General features: G+C 36.4%; 1 protein-coding gene across 1 annotated transcript in view; it reads right to left on the bottom strand.

Moving 5' to 3' along the window:
• Positions 1 to 20304, bottom strand: part of LOC126184390 (bromodomain adjacent to zinc finger domain protein 2B-like) — a 318222-nt gene that overhangs the window by 212545 nt on the left and 85373 nt on the right. The window contains exons 17-19 of the mRNA XM_049926773.1: positions 19888 to 20019; positions 14716 to 14797; positions 11352 to 11624 (exon numbers count right to left, since the gene is read on the bottom strand). Coding sequence (XP_049782730.1) covers positions 11352 to 11624; positions 14716 to 14797; positions 19888 to 20019 — 487 coding nt within the window. The remainder of the gene's footprint in view (positions 1 to 11351; positions 11625 to 14715; positions 14798 to 19887; positions 20020 to 20304) is intronic.

Raw genomic sequence — 20304 nt, 5'->3', positions numbered from 1 at the left:
GGGAATGGACTGAATTTAAAAAGTTGGACATGCTTTGATGTAAATTACTTGATCTGACTTAAAGTGCGTAAAACCTTTGCAAGTCACAACTGTTTGTCAAATTCAAAGTACTTAAGTTAATTTGTTACTTTATAAAATAAATTGTACAGTATTAATGTACAAAAAAGGTTTTAATCAGAAATAAAATTTTCATCTTAGTATGTGAGTAACCTTGTGTTAGAGTCTTTCATGAGTCAAGAACCAAGAGTAAATCTATTCAGTTTTTACTCTCCACATTGTATGATGAATCATACAGCTAGGGCAAGTACATCACTTTCAAAGGGAAGGGGTCAGTTGGGTAGAAATGGGACTAGAGGTATGTCGCAAATGTCACTAAGACAAAAAAAAAAAAAAAAAAAAAAAAAAAAAAAAAAAAAAAAAAAAAAAAAAAAAAAAAAAAAAAAAAAATATGCATTTTGTAACATTTCCATTATTCAGTGGAGAAATTGGAACACCACTCTATGATTATGTTTATCTTTCAAATACACATAAAATCAACAGCTTATACAGCTTAAGGTTACAACACATCTGAAATGTCTTTTGTGAGCAAGAGCATTTTCCTAAACATGCAACTACATATACGGCAGCTACTGAAGCAACATACAAGTATTTTTAGAAGCTACATCCTGATTATTAGTGCCTATCTGAATACAAGCCAGATGAAGAAGTGCTATCTAAATTACTTGATGGTAACTTATACATGAAGTTATTGTCTGTCTATATCATCTCATACATTGGGTGGGATAATTCATGATCCAACAAGGTGATTGACTGAGAAGCAGAAGTTTCGTATCTGGAATCCTGAAGCCCACTGAAAATTTAAGATGTCCTCATAACAGCATCCAGCTAAAGCATGTGTCATGTACACATAATATCCCAGTACAAATGAAAGGAGTGGGAGCTTTCATCTTAGGCATGTGCATGAAAGCATCACTTAAAATGACTAAAAGTTGCCTTTTTTATCACCATATAAAAACTAACTAGGTAAATGAATTTTATAATGAGTTGCTGAGTTGAACAGATGTGCTACAACACCCCATGTGAACAACCATAATTGGTATCTACACATACACATACACACACACACACACACACACACACACACACACACACACACAATATGGTGTTAACTTCTAAAATTGTCTCAAATGTCAATTTTAATAACAATAGAGGCAATATGCAAACTTCTGAAGCTGGCAGTTCTGATATGATGTTTAAATGTTTTGGGGTGTGGAATGAAATACTAAAGATTGCTAATGCTGCACTCTGTGAGAATCCACTCATCTTCTATTGTATTCCTTTCGCCTGTTTTAAGCAATTGTTGCCCATTGTTCCCTTTGAAACTCTCAGCATCCACTGCTTCTGTCAATTTATCCAAGTCCAATTGCCTTAACTTCCAAATGTTTCTGCATTTTTTTCCAGTCTGAATTGCAGTTCATAGTCGATCACTTACAGCCAACAGTCCACATCTGCCCATGGAAATGTTTTGAAGTTTAAAATCTGATTTCAAAATCTCTGTCCTACTATTATATGATGTATGTGAATACTTCCAGTGTCTCCAGGTCTCATCTATGTGTACAATCTTGTTTAGTAATTCTTAAACTGAGTGTTTGCAATGATTAAATGGTGATCTGTGCCAAATTTAATGGTCTGAAGAACCTGAGAAGATGTTGAGTTACTAAAAAAGATGCAAGTTATGTGAATGGTTTGAAGAAACTTGTTTCAACAAGATTACACACCAGACAAATAATTACAGTTCCAAAACATGTATAAATAACAATCTAGCAACTACAACAGCAGAATTATAGGTAAGAGAGTATTAAACTGATTTGTTAAAGAAGACATGTAATTACTAACCAATGAACATATGAACTTTGATATACAGAAGATGACATCTAATACAAATGAAATGTTATAGAGGTCTTGAGAGTAGTCTCATTCTTTACTAAATCATAAAATAGTTATGAACTACCAGATATTAGTTTTTCAATTTCTGGATATCTAAGTGCAGAAAGTGTGAACAAGCTCCAGTGGAAAATATAACAATTCAGTGAAGTATTATATCCTTTAATTCTGATGAGCTCAGCATACATTATCACTGTGTGAAAGCAACAAACAATAGCTATTCAGGGTTCTGTAGAAAATTATGAAAGGATAACAAGAATATGAATCAAAAGATGAAATATGGACTGTCATTAAATGTGTGGTGTGCATCAGTGATACATGCACAATCTGATATCTCTTGGGGTGATACTGAAAAGTAATCCTTTGTGCAGCACAATAAGACAAATGACTGAAACTAAGGTGGGAAAAGAACAGCAAAAGTTTGTTACAGGAGGAACCACTAAATCAATTTTTCTGGGGTGGTAAAATGTAAGTTGTTATCAGGTTGAAGGTTGGTTCGAGAACCACATTACTTTGCCAGACATGGCACTATTGGAAACAGTGAACCTTTTTCTAGTTCTAACCTCTGAACTAACTTAAGCTGCCAGTTATAATGAGACCCACAAATTAATGTGGTCTCTGAAAGAAAGTAATGGCACCTATGATTTCCATCAACAATTTCAAAGGACATGAAAGATCATTCAACTGGTTGTTGTTTTCATTTTACTGATGCTACAAATATAGCATTTGGAACACAACCGAGTATCATATAACAGAAGATGCCAAGAACATGCCAGTGTGGAGGCCTGTCTCACACTAGGAAGAGGTTCCTGAATTAATTTATCTATGGTTACCTGCCGCACAAGAAGCAACAAATTGTTTTGGATGTGAAACTACTACAAGATTTAATTTGAAACATCTAATTACAACTAAAGAAAATTCTCCTTTTTTTTTTTTTTTTTTTTTTTTTTTTTTTTTTTTTTTTAGTCATATTTGCCTGCACAAAAACCACAACCAAGGATTGCTGAACCACAAAGATATGGGAATCCATTTAATTTTTACTCTATGTTCTAAGATAATTTCAGATAAAAAGGAAATTTGAATTTTCTAAATCATATTTATTCTGTCACTGAAATTTCTGTACATGAACAACATGAAAAACATCTTTTTGGAGTTTCACCAACAGCTAAGCTGCACATGGTTTTCCTACAGAACAGTTAACTGTCTTCATCAATAGCAAAGGTTCACGTCAGTGTTATGGAAGAGATATGTGAAATTATGAAACTGTAGTATGACAAAACCTAAAATGAAAGTTATAAGTTGAACACCAGTACCTACAAATATCTTAAAATGATTAATATAACACTTAATTGGTAAAATGTGTACACTGAATTTATTTGATCCTTGTGAGATGAGACACAAGTGCACCATCTTTCAATATACTGGCTAGGCTAGATGGAAATTCCTTTCTTCCTTACAGGGAAAGAAGTGCGAGCTGTCCCTTTGACTACTGAAAGAGTATTAGTGTTAGTTACCTCAAATTCAACTAGAACTGAGAGGAACTTATAATATTGTGTGTGACTCAGTTGTATTTATGAACTGAAACTTAATCATAGTTTAAAATGGTCTGGGTGTGATAAGAGACAGGTAGAAACATTCAGAAATATCTGCTGCAATATGTCCTGTAATCAAAAAGCAAGCAACTATCATAATGCACCAGAAAATCACGGCATACTTGACAAAGAGCATGGAGAAACTTTGAGAAACCATTTCTATTATATAAATCTATTAAGAAGCTTGTTGAACATTGCTGTACCATGGAGAAATATTTCCTGAATCTAAAGAATGCCCAAAAACCATCATCTGCAACATGTGAGGAAAACTAAAACAACACTGTAGCCAATGATATCAAAATATAGCAAGTGTAAGAACTAACAAAGAATCACAGATCACTGGTAACTTGTCAAGGCATGACACAATGGTCTGTGATCATCACTACAGCTCTTAGCAATGCCTGCACTCACTAAAAACAGCTAATAGTGATAGACAGTGACATGGGAGATGATGCCTCCAAATTTCACTATTTTCTTGAGTTTATTCCAGGATGGGTTTTTAAGAGTATTTCAAGGTCAGGTATCAATAACAGAAGCACATCTTTCAACTATTCACAAACACCAAACTTACCAAAGTCTTATTACAGAGTTGTGGGAGAAGAGGGTCTGCCACTGCGATTGTGTTCACAAAAAAGAACAAATATAGTTTTTCATCATAATGTTACTCATGCTTACAAAAGAAAAAGACATAATTGAAAGGAAAAATGTAGACACTGAAAAAAATCAAGCAATAAAATCTAGGTAACAACAATGAAAGTAGTTCTGTCATCAAATACATTTTGTAATGATTGACTACATACAATAGCTATCAAAAGCATTTGTATAAGAATGTGTGATGTTAATCACAAGAAAACTCCCAATAAGCCATCATTTCAGTGTGTTCAACCAGAGTGTATATAAATAAACAAGCGTATGACATGAAGCTCAATTCAACAATATTTTTAATGAGAGAGTTTTAAAAAGTCTTTAATATGAGACTCCAGGACTGAGTGTTGCAGCTACACTACAACAAATTCAAGTCTCAAAAGCAACAGGTACAATGTGGCATAGTATGTTGTCAGTGGTTGGCATTGCTATCTGCAGAGCAGTAACAGGTACTACTCAGTGAACAATCAACATGCTGAATAGATGTAGATGATGATGAAATCCAAATACATAGATAACTTGTGCAGAACGTAAGAGTAACTTTGGCTGGTGCCAGATATTTCTATGACTTCATTACGTGCTTACATCACTGCATATCATCGTGCTAGAGGAAACATAACTATTATTTAAACTGCAGTTTTCCTGCAGCACAGGTCACTGAAGTTTTGTAATGTACAAAGGGTATATGAAATTATTGCATGACAATAACTTTCAATTTATTCATTCAAATTAATATGCACCACATTCAGTCTCTCTCTTCATCACTTGAAATAATACAGCAAACCATTTTCTTACAAGTGTATTCTGGCAGATGGACACATTTATCAACCCAAAAACTAAAGGAGTTCTGTATACACAGAGAACCATCATATTTTCAGTCAAGTTTTGCCTTGTGAAAAGATGGAAGCAATGTATGGTCCAATATCATGACTATGGGAAGGATGCATATAAAGTTCTTGGTTTACTTGCAATGTCAAATTCAGATAAAATTCCAAGCTTTTGATGATTATCTCAGTCATCATCGACAGGGACTAAAACTAACTTTCTTCAACTGTCGAGGCTCCCACTTTTGTAACTGCAGGATGGCACCTGATTAGTCATATTATGTCATGATAACAGCACAGAAATGGCATATGTTGGTCAAATGAAAATCAGATGGGCAACACAGCAATTCAGTGTACAGGAAACTGACACATACAGATCTGTGCCTCAATGGGCATAGCTTTCCTCATATAGCTCAGAAGAGAGCTATGCTGAACATCTTAGCACACAGAACCTGGACTATTTTGGACAAGGATCACATCAGCTCTGTAATTAATCATCTGACGATCGTGTTCAGAAGAAACAGGTATTCTGTCCATGACATTAGATCAATGCTGTTGAGGAAACCAGATGCGAAGCCATTCAAACAAGCCAGGAGGACCAACACACAGCACGGCTTCTGGTCTGTGGTGCACCAACTAGCAAGATAGGTAGAGTCCTAAACAGACATGGAATCAGACCAGTACTCCAGCCTGCAGAAAAATTTTAAAAATATTGAGTCAAGGATAATCTCAGCCTGAGAGTGCCAGGAATTTATAATATTCCTGGTGAGTGTGGCAATAGTTATGTGGTCCAGTCTACACAGACAGTTGCTGATTGCTGTGTTGAGCAACAGCATACCTTAAATACTGGTATTAGGTAAATCAGCAGCAGCGGAATTCATCCTGTTAAATATGCACAAGATTTTGTTTGAACTAGCAAGAATACTTGCTCATGCATCTCCCTATTGGGATTCTGTGATCAGGGAAGCAGATGACTTTGTGAAAACAACTTCAATAGAGACACTGGCTATGCATTTTGAAATGCGTGGAAGCACACACTTCATAAAGAGAAAGCACAGAGAAAGATTTCTTGCAGTTTACTCTCTGATGTAAGGGATGGCACTGCAAGCAATGTTGGATAGACAGTGCAAACAAAATTTATGCATGTAGAGAGTGCCATATTAATACATGCCATCTTCATGCTGTCATCATGACGTAATACAGCTAATCAGGTGCAATCCTGAGGATGTAACAGTAGAAAACTCACTAGCTCACAACAGTCAGTTTTAGCCCCTGACAAAGACTATTGAGGCAATCATCAAAAGCTTCTAATTTTAACCAAATTTGATGTGGTGAATAAATCAAGAACTTTTTATGTATGGACTCCATAGTGAAAAACTTGGTACCCATATGGGAAGGGTGGCCAAGAATCATACATCCTGGCCAAGTTACATAGTGAGTACAAAATGTTATGCTGAAGCACTGTCTTAATAATAAAATTTAAAAAAAATTGTTAAGCCTAAATAATGGGAGCAGTAAAGATAATGACATAGCACATAGTTGAGGTACTGAGTCACTGACATGCACATTAAAAAGAATGACAACATTGCTAAGCTTTCGAACAAGCCCTTTTTTGGAACTAACTTTTGGGACAAATTTTTCTTAAGAGCTCTATGTGTCTATCGACAACTCAGTATCTGAATTACATTGTGAGTTATTACCTACAGTTCTTCCATTTATATATATTCCACCAAGAATCTTCCATTATCAGAGTTTTTAGATCTCACACTTAAGAATTGTTTAAGCACCTCTGTCGTTTGCAGTGGGCATTGTACCTGTCTCTTTTCACACTTACTGTTTTTAAGATAAAGTATCACATGTTGCCATGCTCTTCTACAGTGAAAGGAAGAGACACCATTCTCTTCTTGACTAACAGAAATTTTCAGACTGTACAATGAGCATCCTCATTTCAACACACAGGTATTTGTGTTGCTACTTTCTTGGAAACATATTAGCAGAAATAAAACAGGTCACATTATCTGTACTAATAACAGTCACAAAACCAGATGTCCCATATTATATACCCTCACCACCTCATTTCTTTGTGCTATGAGATACAATGCCACAACTGCTCTTCTATTAATGTGTTGATATTCAAAAAGAGCTGCTTCACTCCAATGTTATTTTGGAAAGTGCTGTGAATTGCTGGTGTAGGCAGATCCAAAGAGTCTTATGTAGTGTGATATAATGTACACTGGTCTTACTCCAACACTTCCTATATCTTATCAACAGTCTCTTCTGTGAATAATGGTGAAGTAGGACCTCAGTGGGAAGAGTCACTTTCAAGGCTGAGATTAGCCCTTTGATATTCTGAGATGTTTGAATATAGCAAAGTGATGATGCCAGTTTCTCTAAGCTTTGATGCAACCTCTCAAAATAAATTGTCCTATTCTTTCTTCATCTGTAGTGTTTCTTGATGATAACTTCTTAACAATCATGGTAAAATAACAGATTCCTCAAACTTTCTTTCATTTTTTTTCTTTTTTTTAACTATGCACGTATGCACAGATGCTACAACTGGATCCTCACAACGCAAAACTTTTATGACACTTGCTACAACTGTACATTATTATTTCCTATTTTAAGGCCTTGTCAAGTGCCCAACATTATACAAATACAGAATTAAATCAATGATTAATCTCAGGACAAAAATGGAAAATTAGTGAAATCTGACAATGGTGGCAATAGAGCTGATTATTTAATTTTATGCAGACATTTTTTAAGAAATAAAGATTGTAATGAGACTATAAAAAGTGCAGTGTACCTGTTTATGATTTATTCTTTTGCCAAGGACTCAGTTTTGGCTCCAATTAAGAAATATTAGCTATCAAGCTCATCTGTCTGAGATGCATATCAGGTCAGATTTCTCAAGGAAATTAAGAGAGTTCAGAGAAGTGTTACGCATGTTTTCAAAGGTTTATTTGCTAACTCTGGGATCACTGTATCAGTAGCCAGAAAACCCACGTCTGACAACCTACAATAAACACTATACACAGCACATGAAAATCTGTTCTTTAGGTTTGACAAACCTGTGAACAGAGCTTACTAACTCCCCTTACTAACTCCCCATAATTCCAGTACATTTACTGCAGAAAACATACTGATAAAAGACAATGAGGTTACGGCATGTACAATGGTATACAGTCCTCTTCTGCAAAGCATTTTCTGATGGAGGAGGAAGGAGAACAGACATTTCTGATGTGATTTATCAGCAGCCATATGGTTGCTTGGAGTGTGTGTACATAGATGTAGAAGTCAATGTAACTGAACCCATAACGGAAATTCAAAATACACAAACATGAAGCCGATGTTTTAAACAATACATCCCACTTGAAATTTGAGAGGTACTCATAAAATGCCCTCGAAAGACTGAAGACTACAAACTAAATATTTTTGTACCCTTCATTAGGATTTCTCGTGTACCCCACAACACTGTAATATCAATGCAAGTTAATGAACAAAATACAGGGCTATTACAAATGATTGAAGCGATTTCATAAATTCACTGTAGCTCCATTCATTGACATATGGTCACGACACACTACAAATACGTAGAAAAACTCATAAAGTTTTGTTCGGCTGAAGCTGCACTTCAGGTTTCTGCCGTCAGAGCGCTCAAGAGCGCAGTGAGACAAAATGGCGACAGGAGCCGAGAAAGCGTATGTCATGCTTGAAATGCACTCACATCAGTCAGTCATAACAGTGCAACGACACTTCAGGACGAAGTTCAACAAAGATCCACCAACTGCTAAATCCATTCGGCGATGGTATGCGCAGTTTAAAGCTTCTGGATGCCTCTGTACGGGGAAATCAACGGGTCGGCCTGCAGCGAGCGAAGAAACGGTTGAACGCGTGCGGATAAGTTTCACGCGTAGCCCGCGGAAAATTGGCTCATGCCACAACTGGAGACCGACAGCGCCGACTTCATCTTTCAACAGGATGGTGCTCCACCGCACTTCCATCATGATTTTCGGCATTTCTTAAACAGGAGATTAGAAAACCGATGGATCGGTCGTGGTGGAGATCATGATCAGCAATTCATGTCATGGCCTCCACGCTCTCCCGACTTAACCCCATGCGATTTCTTTCTGTGAGGTTATGTGAAAGATTCAGTGTTTAAACCTCCTCTACCAAGAAACGTGCCAGAACTGTGAGCTCGCATCAACGATGCTTTCGAACTCATTGATGGGGACATGCTGCACCGAGTGTGGGAGGAACTTGATTATCGCCTTGATGTCTGCCGAATCACTAAAGGGGCACATATCGAACATTTGTGAATGCCTAAAAAAACTTTTTGAGTTTTTGTATGTGTGTGCAAAGCATTTTGAAAATATCTCAAATAATAAAGTTATTGTAGAGCTGTGAAATCGCTTCAATCATTTGTAATAACCCTGTATATTGCAGAGGATGAACCTGAGATGGAAACTTTCTGTAACAGTCTTCTAGGTCACTTACACACAATCTTTTAATGTGCACAAAGCCATTTTTTTCTCAAGACAAAAGTTCGTGACTTATTTATTAAAAGACAAGTGAGGGAAGGGAAACGAAGGGAACACTGCTAAATTCCCTGTTGTGATAGAATATTCTTTCCCTTTACCAAATTTGAATGTTTCATTACGAGTTTATTATAGCAAGAATGTTTAATAACTATGTGACCTGCTGATATTTTAGTACAAAAAAAAATAGTGCTGGTATATATTTTTCCCATTTGTGTGTTTTTAAAATTATTTTACACATATACATGTTTGTTTCCATTTTAAATACAAAACACGAAAGAATTCTATTATCCATTTAGGGTTACAGAGTAAACTAATCAGAAGATGCTAAGTTTCCACTGTATTTCATTCTGTGCAAGCGGAGTATATAAGCACCTCAGAAAATGGCAGGCTGTCACTATTAAATACCTTGTGCAGTTGTTCATGCCTTAAGCTTTTACAAATTCCCTAAAACAGTTGCCACTTTTTGAAGATTTCACATTCAATTTTCTAAGGAATATTATCTACATGCAATGATTCATGGGAGACAGATCATCATGGAAGGACTTTATTTTGCTCTTTTCAGTTAGCTTTAATGCGCTATTCAAGTTAATCACTCAAACTTGCACTTACTGAGTTATAACTTTACGAAATGTCAATAACTATCATGCAGTAATAAATACATCATGATTCTTTTGCGAATTTTTAGCAGATTTCATCAACAACTTGGTATGATTAGCACCTCCAGCAGTAACGTAACCATAAACCGTTGCCAGGTCACAGATCTAAACAAAGGAATAGAAAGAGTTAGGTCTCAGAGTTGCATTCAGAGAAAGGAATGATTATGCGCTTAACCTTCCTACAAATACTTGTAAAGGTTTATCTTCCAAATTTACTGATTTCTGGCAACAATAAGAGAAAAAATTCCATCTATTACGAATCTTTTCTAAGTTATTCTACAAAAGCATCAGCCTTAGATTTTTGAATGTTTATGTATTTCTTATTTTAAAATTTACTGCATTTCATTGTAGTTTTTCAGTGCACAGATTCAATGTGACATAGCACCACAAATCACTCATAGACTGAACACTACTGATCAAAAGTATTTCAATTATGTGATTTTAAGTGGAGAGCAACATAAACTTGGCAAGATGGAACTTTTACACACACACACACACACACACACACACACACACACACACACACACACACACACACAGAGAGAGAGAGAGAGAGAGAGAGAGAGAGAGAGAGAGAGAGAGAGAGAGAGGAGGGGGATATATATATATACACATAAACATGTCGGGTAAAGGTTATCTCATAAAATTTGAAGCAGTAGCTGTAGGACAATCCCGGGCATTACACTCAATCTAGTGCAAGTTTGAATGAGTTACCTTAAAATACTTAACTATGTTTCCAACTATATGCAGCATATCAATTGCAGTACCAGTTGTAGACTACTTCTCTTCTGCAAAGTAGTGACTGCCTACCACACAGCACAATCCAACATGCGATATTCGCTTTTTCATATAACACACCTATCGGACTTTGGAACCAACTGTTAGCCCACTTCTGATTATCTGTACATGCAGTAGCTATTTTAATACTGTTCTTCATTCAAACTGGCTAAGCGAAAATGTATACTGTCATTACAAATCATTATTCCACCAAAATTTTATATACTGCATTCTTTAAATGGAAGCAAAGGGTTACACGTGGAAAATCACACACGACGTCCTGCAAAATGTGAGCACAAGCCATGGCACTAATCTTCTACCCACCATGCTTCTGGGTAGCTGACATCTGCACGGACAATCCACAACAAGTCTTACCGTTTCCTCCTGTTCTTGCTCCTTTTCATCCTTCTCAGATAAATGAGCTTCCCCCTTTTCCTCGAGTTTCTTGGGAGTAACAGGAATGCCCAACACCTTGGGAATGTTGTTCTCATATGTAGAGAGGACGTTGGCCCGATTTTTCCAAATGGTTGCGACGGTCGAGCTCGCGAGACCTAACTCGCGGCTAACTTCTGATTTCGTTTTCCCCGTCTGGATTTTTTGAATGATGTTCATTTTTTGTTCAATGGTGAATGCAAGCCTCCTCCGACCCTGCAGAGCCAGCCATAACATAAATGGTACCTGACACAAATTGCGAACTATAGTGTTAATGGTTATCACACAATCCAAGACTCTACACATGTGACTAGGCTACTTTGTCAGGGTCGGGAGAGGCTGTTACTGAATTCAGGACATTGTGTTCATCTTTCACTGTTGCATGCACCTGTTCTACAAACAACACCTTGCTTGGAGTTTCCAGTAACTCTGAAACTTGTGTTAACCCAGGAATCCATTGTGGAAACTAATTCTACAGGAAACGCTGGTACTATGTTAACATTGTTTACGTACGGTCGAATTTCTCAAATTTCTATGTGGAAAATGAATGTTTGACACTACAGAATTTTATCAGTGCAGTATGTGAAATAAGTGTGGCAGTCTGTATGTGAGAAGCTATGATTAGTAAAATAAAAATTACACTTCTCATCCAAGGAACACATTAACAGAAACAAACAGATGTTTTGGAATTTAGAGGGAGAAGAGAAATAAGACTATGTGCTAGCTCATTCATTTCCATTTTATCCTGGCCACTAATCTAAATGCAGGCATGACACTGTCATGGGGTTACATCTCTTTGAATTAGAATGTGATTGCTGTCCATACATTCTTCATGTCATGCCATTTTCTATGAGTTACACTCACAGTTTTCCATTTACCAACTGTCTTTACCTCCCCAGAGATTTACTTTATTTGTCCAAGGCTGAATTTCTTGTCCTTCATCTTAGATATTTTTTACAAGAAGTAAAATGGTGTGCTAAATTCATTTAAAGTTCCATTTTCTACATCCATCAATTATCAGGTTGCGTAAAACAGTTCTAACTGAAGTAAAACATGGCAGCAATCTTTGCAGAAAGAAAAAGAATATATCAGGTATTTATATCTCTTGTTTATCATAGCCACTGACTTCCTGTAAGCACAGTTGGATGGTTTGAGTAAGTACATCATCAACCCATAGGAATAGTAATTAGAATGGAAGGGAACACATCTAAATCATTGTACGGATGATAAAGAAATGCACTAGAACATACCCGAATAGGTATACTTTTTTCTTGGCTTTTAATCTAACTACAACTTCTTGTAAGATTGCAGGACTGACAGAAGTATCTTCCACCTCTCATCCTAACATGTTCTCAAAATTTGAAATATCCATCTTTTTCCGAGCCAAAGAAAACTTCAGTGTGTCTATCCCCACTCCTGACATATGCTGTGTCTGCCCCCACCTCACCACACTGTAGTCTGCTGTCCCCTCACACTCTGATGTATCACCATATTGCATTGTCACAAGACAAAATTTCTATTTTGTAATTATATTTTAAAACAGCAATAAACGATGTATGGCCCACAGCCTGGAGCAAGTCCTCTGATGAGATTTTACTATGGTGGCTTGCGCCAACAGAAATAAATGTCTCAAATCTATAGACAGCAAGCCTTAACTCACCTCATATTTAAAACGAGTGAAAATTTTATAGTGTTGAACTAATTAGAAACTACAATGTAAGTTCTTCGGGCTGCAAATACATTTGCGAGCACTTGTTCTACTCCAAACTTCATGACAATATTTTTACTTCTTTTTTTAAGAAAACATAAAATAATTGGGTGATTTTGGTTCTTGATATGTTTAATTACTCTGTATACGGTTGTCTTAATAATACCAATAATGGTCATATGCTGCACACAAGCAGAAGTGGAAACACTACACCTCTTCCTGAGTAGTACATGTAAACCAAACAGTACATACTATTAGTGACATTGTTGCCAAGTATTCTAAGCCACAGCTAAACAGCTACATTTCTTAGCAGTCTTCTGATGGGACAGAAACAAAATAAGCTAAATCTGACAGCAATTACTATTACCATGTAACTACTAAATAGGCTGCCAACTTCGATAAATTTGCAATTTTCATGAGTTGAGTATAAATTATTTAGTTATGATGATAACAATACAATATACACATTGCACCACCATTGGAAACTGACAGAGAATTAGACCAACCCAAATAGATTAATATGTCAGTAACTATAAATGTGAAGATCAACTGATTTGTTATTAATTCTTAGCACACATAGTGCAATCTCTAGAGGAAACAGGTTGGACCCTAATACCATAGCTTGTAACTCACAAAATCACTTGTCTCAGCAAACCTTAAATTTACTTTTTGTAATGTGAAGGAGGTATGACAGATACTCTAATTACATTTCTTGGGATCAGATGTCAAGAATGAGCTCCAAATTTATTGTCTTCATCCTTACACCAGTTTAATGGCTTACTTCGCCAGTTCAGTCAGATATTGCTATTTAGGATCCTCTTCAAGTAAAGCATCAGGATCTTGTCAGTTGCTTTACAGCCTTTTTGCAGCACAAAGTCCTCTCAGCTGTATGATATCTGAATTTTTGGACCATTATATCTTGTTTTGATGAATCATACAAAGAATGAACTCAACAAGATCCCAACACTTCACTAGAATAGTCATATTGAAAGTATCAAAATCCACAATAAGAACAACTATGATCATCAACAATAATAGTCTCCTCTTTCTTGTACAAATTTCAACTTCTTTTTGCTCTTTCAGATGGGCAAACAATTGTACTGCAGAAGAAATTAATGATTTCTGCCTGGAGAGGAAAGGGGGATGGGGGTGTGCAGATGAAACATCCATATGCCGACTGCAGGACTACAGTACAAAACGGTTTAAAATTTTCCTCTCACAACATACACTGGTCGTCTTGGTTCGATGTCCAGTTTTAGTGATAATGATCAATCAACTTCATTTCTTCATGGAGAACTCAGACCTACCAAGTTCATTTTGATTCACTCATCATAAAACTTCCATTTTACATGCATAATGTGCACTGAACTGTGAACAGAATCTGTAACTGTGTATGTGAGAAGAAAGGTGTTAGTACAGATATGATATTATTAAAAAGGATGGTTAACTGGTTCTAATTCAACAAACCTATCTATGTGCCATGGCTGACTAATAACAAACTTGCATGCTACTATAGCAAGCTAAACTACACAGACAGAAATGACAAAGATGGTAAGTAAAGGAAGAAGAAATTTAGTTTATTTAAAATGCTGTCATTACCTCCATCATTTGCAGATTACGTTGCTCACGCTCTCTTCTCATAGCTTCCTGCTTCTCACACCTTTCTTGCTCTTTAAGAAACCTGCAATAAGATGCTGCAAGTTTATCTAATGTAAATTACGTACAGCACTGTGAATGGACTCTCAGCTCTTGTTCTAAACAGTTATTGAATGAGGCTGAGCAGAGGCTGTCAAGTTTTAAACTGATATTCACTTGTGTACGAATTAGCCATAGTAGTTCTTCATTCATACTTTGCATTATCTTGACCAATAACAACACATGACCAAACACTAGGAAAGAAATAATTTCTTGTTTTGTTTTTTCTGTAGCACATTTTTCAACATTTTTAGAAATATCATAAAGTTTCAGTTGCACCATCTGATGAAAGCCACATTTAAGGGTTTTGTTATTTTAATACTTAAATTATGGGTCTGATTTCAGTAATGCCAAAATTTAATATGTGCATTCAGTGCACTGGAAAGGTAACTGAGTTGGTCATGGCACTATTAATGTCAGTATATTAACCTGACAAAAAACTGAAAGTGGTTGTAGCCTATTCCCAAGAGCCATACTTCAAAAATATAAGCATTTTCCTTCTTTGTGTCTCAGTCTTTTCCACAACACAATACCCTGATACAGCAGTAGCCTTCATAGTCCTTAACCCTTATAAAAATGATTGCTGGAGCCCTCAGAATGTCACATTCCAAAAGTAATTGTGCATTTTCAAATTGTTTTAATTTTGCTCAAATTACAACTTACAGTGACAGAGTAAATTACTGCATTGTAAGAGAAGCATACAGTGCTTCATATTTATTTGGGAGGTAGAAGAAGGCTACTGAATAAAGATCATCATTTTAACAAAGTAACTAACTATGATGATGATGATAGTTCTGAAACTGAAATTAACAGGTGTAATGAACACAATTCAGAAAGAAAATTATTAACTGCTTCAAATTCTGAAAAGCTATGTTGTGATTGATGGTTTTCTCATTGCAAGTGATAAGGTTTGTTCACAAAATGGAAAAATGTAGTATCCTATGACTATGATGTCAATGAGTCACAGCTGGAATTGGTTAACTCATACAAAGACCTGGATGTAACACTTGGTTATGAAATGAAATGAGCATGCAGGTTCAGGCATGGGTAAAGCAAGCAGTAGACTCTAGTTTACTTGTAGAATACTGGGTAAATGCAATCAATCTACAAAAGAGATTGCTTACAAAACACTCATGTAACAATACTAGAATATTGCTCAAGTGTGTAGGTCACATATCAAATAGGGCTAACAGAGGAAACGGAACATTAACAGAAAAGGGCTGCACAAATGGTCACAGTTTTGTTTGGTCCATGGGAGAGTGTCACAGAGATGCTGAAGAAACTAAACAGGCAGACTTTTGAAGATATATGTAAACTATCCTGCAATGCTCCTGTGGTCATGCATGCATGTCTAAAGGAATATTATATCACATTTCTTACAAATACAGGCACTGTAATATTGTATCTACTAACAAAGTTTGAAGAACCAGCTTTAAATGATGACCCTAAGAATATATTTCAACCCCCTACATATCTCTCCTGTAGGGGTCATGAGGACAAGACTAGATTAATTACAGCATGCATTAAGGCATTCAAACAATCATTCTTTCTGCACTCCATATGTGAATAGAATGGAATGGGGAAAAATACCTAATAACTGGTACAATGGGACATACCCTCTGCCATGCACTACACATTGGTTTGTAGTTTGTAGATGTAGATGTAGAAAGTTCTGCCAGTATTTCTCTAGGATCAAACAGAAGAGCTAGTTATGTAACAAGTGAACCTTCTGCTTTTGTGTGACACCCAGGTGTATGTAAGCGTGCCCAAGCTGAAAACATCTCTGACCTGAATCATGGCACTATTACATTTACTTTACTTAACTGGAATGAAGAAAGCTACATACACCAATGTAATACAGTTGTGGAGTAAGGCTGCTACATGAATGGAACATTACATTTTTATGTTATACTCCTAAGATCCGGATCTTGAACAACCTTAAAAATTTTACAGACATCTTTATCTGCTTCCGAGATACAGGAGTTCAAAGTTATCCTACTTGTTCACATAAAATCTGGTGTGTGGCAAAAATGTAGTTTATAAAGTGATGCAGCATGGAGAAATATGCTGTAAAGTGTCTCCATGATCATCACAAGTATTCTGGGAACCTCATGTTGTAGTACTGAAGCACATGCAAAATTTTTGTGCATGTAAAATCAGGTCTGAAGTGTAAAACTAGGTTTGCATTATCTCAATTTCACATATGGAAATTACCAAAATTTTACTCGTGCGTAAAGTTCTTTTCATATGACTGACATGCCCTGCCATAGCAGGGAAAAGAAGGGTATCAATAAAGAAATGTTCCTATCAGAGCACAAAAAAGGCAAATATGCTCCTGTTTAAACGACTGAAAAGTGGGGGACCAGCAGCCTCATGCTACCTTCCTCATCACCTTTAAAGACTTTCCCAAACATTTTGGGATGTAAACATATTCACACTGTTTTATACTGGAAGAGGAGACAGTGACAGTGGGCAAGAGACAGAAAAGTAATAGATATTGAAAGATGGTAGACAGTGGTTGTAGTATAGAAAGAGCGAAGGAGAGAATAGCAGTGAAAGATAGGAACACAGCTGACAGTGACAGAACAGTACTAGGAAAAGAGTGAAAGTGACAGTGACAATGGGAGTGGAATAAAGAGAAGGAGGAAGTGGAAGTAGGTGACAGCCAGTGATACTGAGAAACAGAGACCATGTCAATGACAATGGGGAAGAGAGAAATAGTGACAGGGAGAGTAGCAGTGGGAAAGAATGAATGAGATAGTAGCAGTAAAAGAGAACATGAGGGAGACAGTGAGAGTGAGAGGAGACAGTAGTAGTAGCAGTAGTAGTAGTAGTAGTAGTAGTAGTAAGACGAGGAGGAGGAGGACTCAAGGAGACTGTGGCTGAGAGTCAAAAAGACAGCGACAGTTAGAGACACACAAAGAAATAATGACAAGGAGTTGGGCTGAATAAGTGAGTGAGAATGGGAAAGTGACAGTGATGGGTATAAGCAACATACAATGATAGGCTAGTAGGTGCGAGCAAGTTTCCGTTAGGGTAGCTTGTAGGAATGAGGCCAGTTGCACGTCAAAAACTGTGAATATGTTCACATTCCAAAATTTTTGGGAACATTTTTAAAGGTGCTGAAAAAGGCAAAATGAGCCAGCTGGTACCCCACAGAGTCTTTTAAAGGGGAGCATATTTGTCTTTTTTGTTCTCTGATAGGAGCATTTCTCTGCTGGTTAAATGATGCATATCATCTCTTTTAGTGCTAACACCAGTTGTGGCTCATGCAAAATTTCACCAATGTGCAACCATGAGGTGGCCTATAGCCTTTTGACTTACAAGTGTATTAACTGTATCTACACCGCCTGTATTAATTTTACATATATAAATTGAGCGGGTTAAGTATGTTTAAATTTATAATTGATCATTTAACATTATGAGGAATAAAATAAGAGAAAAAATATATGGAACCAGCAGTAATCAAACCCACACTATCAAATCACTAGTTTGTGACTCCACACTCTAAACAAGTTGACTACCACACCCATCTGACAACTGTCACTGAAATTTTCTGCATAAATCATTTTTTCCTATGGGCCAATCAGGTGAAATATTCTAGGAACTTGAAAGGGGCATTTACCTGCTTCTATTAACACAGTTTGAGCCAATTGGTGAGCCTCGGGTCATGTGGACTTGTTAGATTTAAATTTGAAGAAGATCTACCTAGCTCTATAAATCTCACTTTTCCTACTAAGATCTACAGTACTAGAAAAGGGCCTCTTCAGAATCATCTACAGAAAACACTTTCATACTAAAAGAAGATAGCAGTTTAGACATTTGCTGTATTAATTATATTTGTTCACACGTAGTTTCAGCCTTGTAGGCCATGCTTAAGTGATTTTGTGGTTCTGCAGTAGGAAACTGTGCCTTACATATTAAAAATTCAGTATCATTAAATTTGTGTTTTCTATTTGTTTTTGTTCACAGATGCTGTCTTGCTGGTTTGACAGCTTGACATTTGCGAAGTTATAATAGCTTTGTAAATGTCAAGCTGTCAAAACAGCAAGACAGCATTTGTGAACCAATATGAACAGAAAACAAATTTAAGATGATGACACTTCAATATGTAAGGCATAGTTTTCACTTGTAGGACCACAAAATTACTTGAAAATCGCCTTCTTTGAAAATGGCCTAGAAGGCTGAAACTAGCTGTCAACAAATAGAATTAATACTGCAAAAGTGGAAACTGTCACCTTCTCTTAATAAATTCCTTGCTGTGGTAATGGGGAAATAAAATAAAATAATTAAAATAAATAAAATAAAATATTCACCTTTTTCCAACCATCTATGGCCTTTGGAATTACAAAGATAGTAATTGTAACTAAATTGAACATATTAATTTTATGTACATAAACTGAACTGTTTAAATAATTTAAATTTTATAATTGATTGTTTAATACTGCAATGAGTACAATAAAATTTTAAAAATACATTAGTAACAGCAGGAATCAAAGTCGGGCCAACAAATTACAAGTCAGGGCTTGTAACCACTTGCCCATGGTGCCAGTCTTTCAACTGGTCCTTATATAACCATTCTTACTCCATGCTTGCCCATTATGTTACACACAATTTCAAAGAAAAATGTTGACCTGGTGCTGTGAGCATTGAAGCACTCATGGTGCTGGAAGGGGTGATGTCACATCAGAGCATGCACAGTCCAAAATAGACAACTACATTCCTTCTCTGAGTTTCTTGTAGCATGGATTATCATCATTTCAGCACTCGACACTGGTTTCTCGTTATAGCAGAGAGAGTGCTACAAAACGTGATTTCCTCCATTTTATTTTCATAGCAGCATGCATTCAAAGAGAGACGACATAATTTTAGAGTGATTTTGGCTAGCGTTCGAAGTCAAATGGCACAATTTTAGTGTCATTTCCAGCTCACAGTCAAAGAGATATTTACACATGATAACTGGCCACCACTGATTAACACACAGTGTTACAGGAGGCTGTACCTAGCACTAAAAGTCAGTGTTACGGTGAAAGACTGGGCTGGAAGTCAGTGTACAAACAACAATAAGAATCTTACCTAACATGTTCTTTGTGCCGTGCAGCCTCTTCCTTAGCTAAGCGTTTAGCTTCTTTGGCAGCCAATGCAGCTTTCTCTCGTTCCTGTTGTTGAACTAACTTCTGTTCTTGTGCTATACGTGCTGCTTCCAAGCTGAAACCAAATGATCTTTACCGCAACAGTCACTTTAGTTTTAGGAGACATGAGCCATTAATGACATAGGTAAATCTCATGTTTTATTATAATGTGAACTTCATATGTGGGAAATAATTAAATAATTACACTATTTTATGCTTTTCTTTTCTTTTAAACAGCACTGTACTTTACTAGGCATGTTGCTTCTGGAGGTGGCATACCCTTGCCTTCATCTGACCTTTGAACTGACTTGGGTCAACCAGTTATAGTCCACTGTTTAATGTGGACTCCAAACCAAAGTGC

The sequence above is a fragment of the Schistocerca cancellata genome, chromosome 4 (assembly GCF_023864275.1).
Source record: "Schistocerca cancellata isolate TAMUIC-IGC-003103 chromosome 4, iqSchCanc2.1, whole genome shotgun sequence".
Lineage (NCBI taxonomy): Eukaryota > Metazoa > Arthropoda > Insecta > Orthoptera > Acrididae > Schistocerca > Schistocerca cancellata.
The sequence above is the reverse complement of the archived record's forward strand: the minus strand, read 5'-3'. Positions and strand labels throughout refer to the sequence as shown.